A 12,327-nucleotide genomic window follows, 5' to 3' on the forward strand; every position below is an offset into this window, starting at 1 on the left:
GCCTCTGATCTTCAAGCAGACAACAGCTTAGGTTTAAGAGAACCAGTTCACCCTGTAAGATGTGCTGTTGTGTGGGATGTGTAGCCATAGGACAACTGATTGCTTACCACTGGTTTTATTTTTCCTTAAAGAGGAGCTGCTCTTGCCAGAGTTAGCTGGAGCTGCTGGCTAGAGTCTCGTGCCCCGCGCAGTACTGTGGGCTGAGACCTGATAAAACGGTGGCAAAACTGGTGAGCTCCTGGGGCCTAGATCTCAGGTCTGAGGGAGGTAATTTGGAAACAAAAGGGAGAGAGAAATGTGCCTAGTCTGTTGTGTTCTTCATCCACAGTCTAGATGCTCAGAAGTGATCGAGTCTTCTTTTCTCCTTCCGAATACCACATGAGTTTAGTTCCGTGCGGGGGTCACCAAATTGTCCAATGGCAGCTTTGGTGCTTGGACGAGCAGAACATATATTCCCATGCCTAAAGTCCGGTCCTGTGTACTGTTCAAGGAAAAAAACGAAGAAAATGGATTCTGTTTTCCTCTCCAAGAGAGGCAGAATTTGGGAATCGTCAAACAACTGAAGTCTGTGGCAAAAGTGCTCAGGCACTTTACGAGCTAAGAGATGGTGTGAGCCGTGAGGTTTCTCCAAAGTATGCAAACAGTTTAACTTGGAAAAGCTCAATCAAAAGTCTCCCAGGAAAGGTCTGTTTGGACAGAAATTCTTGTCACTATGACCCAAACCCAAGAGGACCTTTTCTGTGTTGTTAAATACACAGTGGGAGAGGCGTGCTTTGGGGTTCAACCAAGAGAACCTGGAGGCACACTTGCTGTCTCTCTTCTGTCCAGGGACCCAAGCCCTCTACTTCCACAAGCCCACTCCATTAAAAGGATTTCCACTTTCCTCTGAAATATTTGCAGATTAACAACTTTTAAAAATATTATCTTCCTTCCAATACTTGCCTGCTCTCTTGTATTTTGCTTCATTTCTGCACCAGAATTGGAAAGGCCTGGTCATCTGCATGGGTTTGTGGAGCGATTAGTGGAGTTTGCTACTGATCCTTGTAAGCCTAGGGGAGAGCAGTTCCCATCTTCAAGAAATGGTTACCTCCCAAAAGAGGATCAGTTGGTTTTTTGGCAACTTGAAGAGGGAAGTGGGATTTAAAAAGAAAGGGGAAAAAAAAAAATCTGGGTGAATATTTTCCAGCTGGTCTCACAGTCTAGGAAGCATGTTCAGACACTGCTTCATCGATTCTTGGCTGTAGAAATCCCTACTCGTCCTCTTCGGTAATGAAAGGATGCTGACGCTCCGGAGAGCTGCCTCCGTCGGCGCTGGGCAGAGCTTTGGCGAGACGCAGAGGCTCCCCGAAGCGTGTAGCGTGCCTTCTGCAGCACGCTGCCACCTGGGTTTTGGGAGGAGGAGGGCAGATGGAGCGGACGGTGGGTGGAAAGAGCAGAGCCCTTTCCCAGTGTGCTGCAAGGGTCTTCCCAGGAGAAGCCTGGGCTGGGCTTGGGTGTGTTAAGTGAAGTGCTTTTGGTGCACGTGTGCTGACTTCTGACCCCTTCTAGAGCCAGGCATTTTGCACCAGCATTACCCGGGGGTAAAAGGATTTACACGCAGTCTTAAGTTATTGTTTATAACTTAACAAATTTAAGAACATTTTAATTTCTAGTGAAGGTGTCAGCTTGAGGAAGAAGTGTCATTCTGATAAACTTGTTGATTGTGAACATACCATGATTTTGGTAGAAACAAGATAAGGAAGGAGCTCTGCAGACAAAGCCTGGGATGCAAGGCTGTAGGTGAGCTGCTGCACCTTTTTTATTATTTCTGAGTTACCAGTGACCCTTTAACACTGTTGAGAATGGGTTTGCGAGAGAGTTCTCCGCTAACGTTTATTTCAATGTTTGTTCTTATCTGGATCTCAGGGCAGTGCGAGTTTAATTGTAGATTGATGACAAAATAGTTCTTCAGTAGAATCAATTGCCTCTATCTTCCCTGGGTATCTCTGTTGTGATTTGGTGGGGGAGAGGGTAAACACTGATTTATTTAGCGTGCATTTAGCTTTCACAGTTGCTCTCTTGTTACAGTCTGTATAAAGACACTTCTTCAGGATTATTTCCTTCTCTTTCTTCACCTGGATAAAGATGTGTTTCTTCAGTCTTTTAGTTTTGATTTCATGCTTTAATTTGCTTTATAGACTTTTTGGAGGTTTTTTTTTGTCCCTAAAGTGACAGAGAATATTTTATGTTCTTGCTTTTCTGGAATTGATTTTTTGTTTTTCTATAGTTCACTAAAGTTATTCAAACTCTATGCTCTTTTTAATCTTTACAATCTAGATTCATTACATTCTGTTTCTTTTATGTTTCCATATAAAGTTTTAGAGATCTGTATTTTCACATTTATAGCTCAGATTAAAGCTGAGGCAGTTCCACATTCGGTTTCTTTCAGCGATTCTCAAAATACAAAACCCTTCCTGTCTGAGATGGGAATTTAGTATTTATTACTCATTGGAGCAGCTTTTCTGTTTTCATGTTTTTAAAACCGCTTTCTCCTTTTAGAAGTCCTTCTACTGACTCATGTTCCTCCACCCCCAAATCTCTTTTGCTCTTAAGTAGTTTATTTTCGGTGGGGTTTTTATTAGGGAACTTTCACACGATTGATCTTATTCTGTAATTCATGTGTTTATTTAAGTGCTGTGCAAATGTCAATTCACCTTCTACTGTGATGCCCTGTGTGTCGCTGCAAGGTGAAGTCTTAATGTTAAAACTTGAATTATCACAGCATATTCAAGATAACTACTTGTACCTAATCCCTGCGTTGCATTTAAGTGACTAGTTTTTGTAGAGTTACACCATGGAAATGACGCGTTGCAGTCCAGTATCAGTCTGTCTTTTATAAACTGCAGTGTGGCTTTGTGATAGTAAATACTGTGTTACATGGTATGTTGGGAATTGCAGAGGGATAGGGATGCACAGGGAACGTTTCTGGCATTTGACAGCTTTGAGTATCACTTAAAACACCCCCCTGCACTGCCACCTTGCTCCCCCAGGCAGCTGCTTTTGTTGGTGAGCCATGCCTTGTTCACCGCAGGCGTTGAGGCATTCAGTGTGGGTAACAGACTGATGCTATTCAGCTGAATGTTTATGAATGCAACACAAAATAATTAGCCATAATATCTGAAGCTAATAAAATTATGCTTATCTGCTGTTAATTACACTTAACAAATGGTGTCGCTAAGCAGGTAGCTGTGCTCATTTCAGCATTGACTGTTGATTTTTAATTTTTTTAATCACCGAACCGTTTTGTCTGAATCAAAAAATTAGCATCCAGTGGGATGAATGAGGACATTTATATTTGTAAGAGCTATTTTCTGACTCATGAAATCATGGCGAGTGAATGGCAGAGTCTTGCATTCCAGGTTGCTTTTTGTTGGTTTTGTGGTCTGTGTCTGTGGGACTGTTGGGACGTTGTACTTTGTGCTGCTTGCACAGAGGTGGCTGACAGCTGATGCTGGCAAGAATATTATCTGTGATACTTTGATCATGAGAAATTATTGCGTGGGAATTATCTAAGGAGAGGGTAGTTGTGTCCCAGTGATGTCTCATCTCCTGTATTTTCTTTGCAGGGAGGTAGGGATTTAAAGAGATTCCGCTTTCTTAGAATTAGCCAAAGAGTAAAAATTTGGGGATGAGGAGAAAGGGCTCCCGGTGAAGTAGAAATCTGGGGTTTTGGTGAGAGCTTTTCCTTTCATAACAGGCCAGGCAAGGTCAGAAGGAAGTGGCTGGAGGAGGAAAAACAGTCTTTGCTTTCCAGAGTAGGACCTATGTCTGGAGCAATTGGATTTGGAGTCTTTGGCAAAGCTTCACGTTTCAACTGTTGAGTCCCCAGAAAGAGAAACTTCAACTGCGAGACCCAACGGGGCAGGATCCCCGGGTGGCAGCGGGAGATGCTCATGGTCTAGCGGGTGCCTGCAAGCGTGTCAGGACCTACCCTGCAGCCCAGGAGGGCAGCTGGTCCTTGCTGTCTCCCATGAAGGGTAAGCGAGCCCAGGCTTAGGAGATATGAAAGAAACTGTGACTTTTCTCAGAATTCTGTGTTCTTGTTAAAGATAGACCTAAAGCACAGCTGTTGGAGCGTGCAGAAAGGGGAACTGTATGCAGTGGCTCAGCTGTCCTGGAAGACTCAGTCCCTGATAAGCTTATTCGACACTGGAAATGGGAACCTTAACTCTTGTAGATGTGTATATTTAGAGCCTGTAGCAAGACAGTAAGTCCTGCCATGGTAAATTTTTTTTCAGGCAAAGCTCTCTGGTTTGCATTTCCACAAATGGTGCCTGTAATGGAACTTGGCGCGAAATGAAAATTGTTTGCATGCTTACACAACAAGCACTTCCTAGGCACATTGACCCTTTTTTCCTTAAAATAACAAACCTAAAGGAAAGTATTTGGTTTTTAGGTCTTTGTTTTTTTCCAAATAATGAATCGTGTAGATTTGTAATGCTAACAGTATGTGAATTAGGACTCAAAGCAATGGCATTTTAGAAGTAAACAAACACACACAGGATTATCTCTGTGGCCTTATTTATACTACTGCTCTGCTACAGAGTTACTTGATCACTTGCTTTAACTAATTAAGTTGCATTATCATTTAGCCTTATGCTTTCTGTGGTGATACTTCCTCTGTGGTAGTTACTCAAGAGACTCTTTAGACTCTTCTGAAATAAATACTTCATAATCCTGTAAAACATCACTTGTTTAAAGGAAGCTGCTTATGTAAACAACAGGCTAATGCATGAAACTCTTGACATGTTAGCACTGAAACCAACTGTCCCCTGAGTGGTTTTGTTCTTAGTACGAGGAAAGCCAAAGCTAGACATGTGGTCTTCTGTGGGCGAGAGAGCTTTTTACAAGTTCAGGGACCGCTTGTTCAAGATAAGTTAAAAACATTTTGTACAGAGAAGGTGAAAAAAAAAATTACTGAAATAGCTAGTTTCCCAAAGAGGCTCATGTTTTAGAGAGCAGGCATTCTCTTTCTTTATTCCTTGTGAGGTGTATGCTGGTCTTTCTAATGTGTGCACTTGGTATAGGAGCGTCCTTCTCAAAAACCACTTCTCTGAAAACTGATGCAGAGAGGAGCCAGATTATCTGGCTCAGATAATCAGATTATCTGAGATTATCAGATATCTCAGATTATCAGATCTCTCACAGTGGCGTGTGAGAACAGGCGGTGAGCAAACATACTTTTCCAGCTCGACTGCATGTATTTCTCAGCTGTCACCACATAGCTATTGATGCTGTCGGTAGGTTTGAGACCTAGGGAATCAGAGTTATGTGTTGGTTTAATAGTTTCTTGTCTTTGTGTGAGGTTTGAATTCCAGTTCTTGATATTTCTTTACTTTGCAAAGCTCCCTGATTCTCCTCATCCTCCTTTCTCTCGCCACAGACAAATCCCTCTTTCTGAAGAGTGAAATGCAAGAAAGTACACTGCCAAGTCCAATGGTAACTTGTAAGCAGACCTGCTTATTCATTTTATGTCTGCCTTTAGCTGCTTTTGCCTGTTTTATAGGAACTAAACGCTTTCTTGCATCACATACTTTGACTACTCCTGAGTAAAACCTTAAGGTCTTCTGAGATTATTGCATACTCCTGTGATGGTGGTACGGTCAGACTTCTAGCTGCATCTCACTCGTCCTAGGCTGAGCTGCTGTAGATTTTCTACTTATGTCTGTGAGTTTACAATGGATAAATCATAGAAAAAAAAATAAAAGTCCTTTTAATGTAGTCACTCTTAAGAGCAATTTTCCCCTAACAGTCATTTAGTGACACAGATACTTTGGCAAGCGGTTGTGATAAATTACTACGAAAAAAATCTGCCAAACTTTAAATTCTTGCAGCATGTCTCTGTCTACCTTATCACTCCTGCTAGCTCAGACCACACTTCTTCGTGAGAAGACGCTTTGTCAGCGACACCACTCCAGATAGAGCCGCTGAGTGAGCTGCATGTGAGGGGAAGAAGGTAAATACATGGGTCTGAGTAGCTCTCAGTTGCCTACAGTCATCACCACACAAACAACACTTTTTTTTTTTTTTTTTACATGACTGGTCGAGTATATTGTCTGTGTCCTGTATAAATAGCCTGTCTTCATAACCAGTTCCTCCATGTGCTTTATGAAACACTGAAGACTTGCATGCTTAGCGTGCTAAGATGCTAGCGTGTTCAGGCTGGGCTTGCTGCGTGCGTGGCTTAGCAAGGGCAGGCTCCTGGCTGCGGTGTGGTTGGTGGTAGGTTTCTTGTCGAACCTCCTGTAGCTTGATAAAACGAATATGGTTCAAGCCACTGATACTTGGAATTTACAGTCTTTTCCTTTATTGGGGTAGTACTAAATGATACTGAGACTTATGGAAAATAGGGTGAAGTTTTGAAACGGAATGGGAAAGGTAGGGATAATTGTTCAGAATCTGCAGCAACGGAACTAAATTGTTTGTCTTGATGTTGGTTTTCCTGGTTTCTGACCATGACTTCCACCCCCACTTGCATGTGTCACTATCATGTGAAGATCTGACTCTTCAACGTCTCAGTGTTAAGAGATGACCTGTGTCAGTAAAAGCTTTTAATCTAGAAGACTTATGGAAAGCATGGACACTTAGAAGCGTGCTGAATACTCTGGCAGGGTGGGAGGGGAGGCCCTTGTGACTGTGGGGTTAGGCATTAAGAGGTTTGTATATCTTTTACTGGTAATACATAACCTCAAGGAAATGGCTGGGCTAGTTGCCCTGGTACTTAGAAAAGTCAGTGGGACAGCAGCGTGTATAGTTAATAAGGGAAGAGGAAATCAACATGTGTCAGTAAAAGATGGTGCAAAATTTTATTTATCTTGGTCCTGCAGAGACAAATCCTGCACGTGTCCAAAATCAGGCTGGTGCCCTCCTACATGCGTGTTAGGTGTCGGTGAGCACAATTTGGGGTTGGGCATGCTGGGGCAGATGAGATGGGCAGCCTTGTGCTGTTGATAACCAAGCCGTCTCTGCTTGGGCACTGCCCATGCTGCTTGCAGGCTGGGCTAGCTCTTAGGTCTCCCCATACCTATATAGCACTGCTGATCACATTTTTCCTCCTCGTAAGAACAGGTACCTGACAGCTGCAGTCACTATTTTAGCTGTGCTAACAAGGTGATTTTTAGCTGGCTTATCCGCAGCAGCAGGGAGCTCAATGCAGGTTGCCACAAAACCTGCCTGAGGAGCTCGTTATAATGACAGGTCGTTAGCTCCTGCTTAGATATACTCTAATAGCTGCAAAAGGGGAAAACTTCTTTCCAGGAAATACATTTTTCTTTCTTCACCGTGGAGTTTCTTCTGAGCTTTCTCTGAATGCTACATGTTTATAAATAGAAGTGAAGGGCCTTAAATAATATAATTGAAAAATGCTATTTGGTTTGCCTGAGGGGAATTATACTTGTAGAGCAGGAGTTTTGAGTTACTTTAACAAAAGACATGCATGGCCCAAATGTATAATTGAGAAGTTTGTGTTTACGCAGCAACTAAAACAATGGATTGTGTGCATATGTAACATCTTGAGTTTGGTGGATGGTAGCTCTACAGCAGCCTAGCTGCGCTGTGCAGTGTGTGTGCCCAGACTTCTGACACCTTCCTGCTGTTACTGTGGAAACTGTAATTTCTAACTCCAGACTTGTATGTCCCTGAAACAGGGTTTGTTTTTTTTTTTCTGCTGAGGCAAAAGGTGACAAAGTCTGCAGATGAGAAAGAAATAGTCCTGCGCAGTACGACCCCAGCTGGTGCACTGACTGTATTTGACTTACACGGTTGTGCTTGGTGGGGAATTGCGTGTTCAGATGGATGTAGATGCGTTTATTTTAACGGCGAAACCCCAGGTACGCGTGCTATATATGAACTTAGACGTATGAAGCTAAGGAGACCTGTCCTGATAAATGGAAACTATAGAATGCAAGAGGAAGAAATGTTTCTGAATCATCATATATTTCTGAATCATTGAATATGTGGGTGTGAAAAAAGCCTCATCAGACTCTCTCCCTGCCCCTAACAGGCCCAGGCTGAACTGAAAACACATAGAGCAACCTCTGTTCTGGATAACTTATGCATGGCTATATAGTTACAAAGAGAAATGCTTTCAGAGTGATGATAGATTTTTGTCTACATCTGTAATGTCTCATTTGTCTTTGGATACCCAACAGCCTGCGCTTTGTTTATTCAAAGATGAGCAAATGTGAAACGGAATGTCCTTTTCAATGATCAATGTAAATCAATGTGAAAATGGAAATCATTATAAAATATATATGCACATACATATTTAGCAAGGTTTACTAGATTGATTGCTCCTAAACCTAGAGCTTGACTCCTCTTCTGTGCAGAGAATTCACAGAGAGACAGTCATAGCCCAAGGACAGTGAAATGTGGTTACTGATGGATAAAATAAAATTCAAGCCTGTTTGTGTTTTAATGGATTTTAATCACATGGGAGTTGGGGAAAGAAAAAAAAGTTCAGGGTTTTTTTTTTTGTTTTTTTTTTTTTCTTCATTTCATCATCATGTCTGCTTCAGGGCTGGCAAAGCTGGTCTCGGGTACCAAGATATCTTTTTCAGTTCTTGTACTGTTGTTGAAAGAGGCTTTTACAAAGACGAGGGATCTGCCTGATCATCATTAGTCACTGAAGGCAGAACAAATAGTGCTGGTCTGTAGATGTGGCAAGGAAAGCAGAGCTTAAAATTTTTGGCAAACTAAGTAGTAAGGAGGAAATGAACAAGATGCCATGCATGGTTTTTATTGCCAGAGACTTACAGAAATAAGTTTGTCATCCATTAGGGGTTGGGGGGTAGGATACCACCCAGCTCTAACGATGTGGAAGCAGCACCGTCTGTCTGTAACAAACTAAAAGTCTGGGGAAAAAGGGAGTTGTACCTTCATCTTACACTCTTGGGTGCTACCTCTCATCTGTTTGTCATTTCTGCTGTCTGTGACAAGATTTTCATACATATTTTCGATGTTTTTGCTTTGTACTGCTAGTGTGGACAATGTCTGCCGGATTCACGGCTCCCTCCTGCCGCTCTGCTGCCGCAGCCCCATTCACGCTTTGCTGGCTCCTGCTTGTTTGATCTGAAACGCGGTTCCCTGTGCAAGAATATTGGGTGGAGTTTATCCCTCAACCCCCAGACATATTTTTTGTTCAAGAACACCATTGCAAAGACAGCTAAGCAGGATATTTTGTGATAATATTGTCATGTAAAAAAAAAAAGGGGGGGGGGGAGGACGTGGAGCAGAGAATGTTTAAAATGCCGAGGTATTTTATAATGGGCAGAAAATGGAGAAGCTGAAGTTTTTTGCCCCTTATTTGCTTTTGTTATGTCACTAAGTGGATGTTTGTGTCTGTTTATACTCTGATTTCATGTGTGTTTTGAAATCTCATTGTACTCGGTGGTGGAAAATTGGCTGCTTTAGTAAAGGCATGTTAAGGACAGCTATCTACAGTAGCTGGAAGGAAATGCTTCTCAAATGTATTGTCCAAGTTGGTTCTAGTTAATAGTCTCTTGGGTGCGTGAACTTTCCTTACCTTCTCCACCCATCTTCTGGCAGCAAACAGAATTCTTAGTGTTTTGATTTAAAAATAAATTAATTAACAAAAATCTGTATTGCCTTTGTAAACTGCTTTCCAATAGGAGTGAAATAAATTTCAGTAATAACTCACAAAATCACTTTTGTGGGTTGATTATTCCTACTGGGGAGCAACCCCAGAAAACTGGATTAAAATTACTATCTTTATGTAAAGATTCCCCTCTCCGTTTCCTCCCAGTCTGGTTGGGTTTACTGTTACAAAATGCAGTTGCGCAGCGGGACTGCTAATTAGATGTTATCAGGCTGGTTTCTGCGAGGTTGTGACCTATAAATTTCTGTTCAGCATTGCTGTAGGAAAGACATTTTCTCTCCACTGGTTGCTTATCCTTATTGGGTTCATTCGTTCTCTTTCTAGGATTTTGGAGATCGGCACCTGTGGCTTTACTCTTCTGATAGAAGCGGGTTTGGATTCGCTGAGGGGGCTTCATGATGTCAGTCTGCAAAACATACGGCAGGGAAAACGTTTGGGAACAAGTGCGTGTTTGCGCTCGGGGGATTTGTGGCCTTACCACTGAGCATCAGATAAATCAGACAAAAAGCAATATAGTGAATAGCGAAAGGTTTGGTCCTCACAGACTTAATTTTGCAGATTTTGAGGAGTGTAAGAGGGGTAAGGAGGAAGAACTAAGTATGCGTGGGCTCTGGAGTGGAGGGTGTTTGGGGTGAGGATATGGGGTTGCCTTTATTCTTCACAGCCTAGCCTACTGGAGAGAGAAGGAAATGTACTGAGTAGAGGGAAAACCCAGTGGAAGAATACTTGAAATACTGCACCCCAGCTACAGATCCTTTTAATTAGCTAGCCCATCATCAAAGGATACATTAATCATGCTTATTTGGGTTTGCCAAAAGCGTAGTAAACCTACTCTGCCTGTTTTGGTGGTATCTCGGGAGCCTTGATCTCGGCGTGGCTAAGATGTCCAAACCGAGCCGGCCTGCAAGAATGAATTTCCCTGCACACAGCGTTAGCTCCACACTTGCAATTTCTCTGCCCTGGCACTGTTATTTCTTCCCATGTTGCCTCTTTCTTGCACAGTTATTTTCCTTTAACATTGTACAGAGTAGGCAAGAAGAAAGAAATCGCTCGCCGTAGTCTGAAATTTCAGGACAGAACTGAGTTTTGATTTGCAAACATTCAGGTCGTGTAGCAATAAGGAGACCAACGCGCTCTGAGTCAGGAGGCTCCTGAGCCAGCAGTTCAGTGTCCTGCTTTGACCAAATTGGTGGTGACCTCCTTATGCTTAACCAAAGTGGAGTGGATTCTTCTCCCGAAGCCAGCTTTCGCTCCCTAAAACCAGGTACAATAGCTGGGTTAAATGACAAAGGCCAACTAACCTCGTATAACCTTTAAGTAAAGGTTAAAGGGGAGAGCTGATAAGAGAGGAATTACAGGTCATTAGCTCACTGCACTGGATTAAATGTGGGATTCAGATTACTTGCAATAAGACATCCCTTTGCATAAATCTAAATATGGCTCAGAATCCCCATTGCATTTATGTAAGACCCAGTCTCCTTCCTCTAAAGTTTTGTCTCTGAGCAGTCTTTAAAGGATTTTAAAAGTCCAGTCGTTTGTATATTTGCATCACTGAAATGCACGAAGACTTTTCAGATGTTAGGGAGAAAACTGCAGTGGGGAGCATTGTGGTGCTTTTGTATGGGGTTTTGTTTTTAAGTAGGTCAAATAAACGAAATGGTGTGTAATAGCTGGTTCCAGGTTCGTCTGAAAACATTTTGAAGATGCCGGAAGGAGACGAGTGGGTCTTTTTAAATAGCATGGGGAGTACTGGAGGGCTTCTTTTACATTATATTTGAATCCCTTGAGGTGGTCCCTTGCTAAGTCATTTGTTTTAAGTGATTAAAATAAGAAAGCTAAGTTTAGCCTGTATGCCTGAATGATCTGGATAATATGCAAAAAAATGCACGTCGGTGTAGTAGATTTTAGTGTCCTGTGAACTCTCCCTTCAACAAGGGAAATAAATCCATCTGTCTGAGATGTCAGCCATGATCAGAACTCCTATATTCTCTTTTCCCAAAAGTCTGTTGAGGGGAAAAAAAAAAAAAAAAGAAACCCCTAATCACTTGGGTATAGTCAGGCTTCAAGAAATGTTCAGGTTGAAAATAGCTAAAAGTGTGGCAGCAACAGGCTGTGCATTGATGGCATGGTAACTGAGCATTTAAAACTCCTTGGTATGGGAGAGCAATAGGAGAGCACGACACCGAGACCTTTGTGATTTTTTTTTTTTAAATTATTATTGTTTCTTTAATTCTTTATTTTTGCTTTCTTTTTCTCTCTCACTATGAAAAGCAACACACAGGAGGAGGGTTGTTTTTTGAAACCACAGAGGCTGTGTTTCTGAAGAGGTTGGTTTAAGGGGAGAAAAATTCAGCAATCCTGCCATTGCTCTGAGAAATTATGTTTATGGGCTGAGGCTGTTCAGATCAGTGAGAGTGAACATATCAGTTTTCTTGAAGGAAAGCCAAATATGAGAGCTTCTAAAAGAAACAGCCTGCATGCCGTAATTCAAACTGCACGTGAAAGCCCAAAAGATGCCGTGTTTGTTTTTCAGTTGTTCTGCTTGAACTTCCTGTGGTCACTGTCTCATCACCTTGTCAATCCCTGTGGCTGATTCTTGGTTCCACGGAAGTGTTTCTCCACCGTTGCTCTTCCTATACGTCCCTGGCAGAAGGTGGCTCTCTTGAAACCAG

The 12,327-nt window shown here is 42.2% G+C and overlaps 1 protein-coding gene across 8 annotated transcripts in view; it reads left to right on the plus strand.

The window, feature by feature from the left end:
* RASAL2 (RAS protein activator like 2) overlaps positions 1-12,327 on the plus strand; it is a 187,311-nt gene that overhangs the window by 61,898 nt on the left and 113,086 nt on the right. Inside the window, exon 1 of one of the 8 annotated variants that reach the window (XM_086754070.1) lies at positions 3,995-4,016. The exons of the other annotated variants lie outside the window; for them this stretch is intronic. Coding sequence (XP_086610196.1) covers positions 4,010-4,016 — 7 coding nt within the window. The 5' untranslated portion in view covers positions 3,995-4,009. Of the gene's footprint in view, positions 1-3,994; positions 4,017-12,327 lie in introns of those variants that run through there. 8 annotated transcript variants of the gene reach the window in all.

Source organism: Chlamydotis macqueenii, chromosome 8, assembly GCF_036417535.1.
Source record: "Chlamydotis macqueenii isolate bChlMac1 chromosome 8, bChlMac1.mat, whole genome shotgun sequence".
In the NCBI taxonomy this organism is placed as follows: domain Eukaryota; kingdom Metazoa; phylum Chordata; class Aves; order Otidiformes; family Otididae; genus Chlamydotis; species Chlamydotis macqueenii.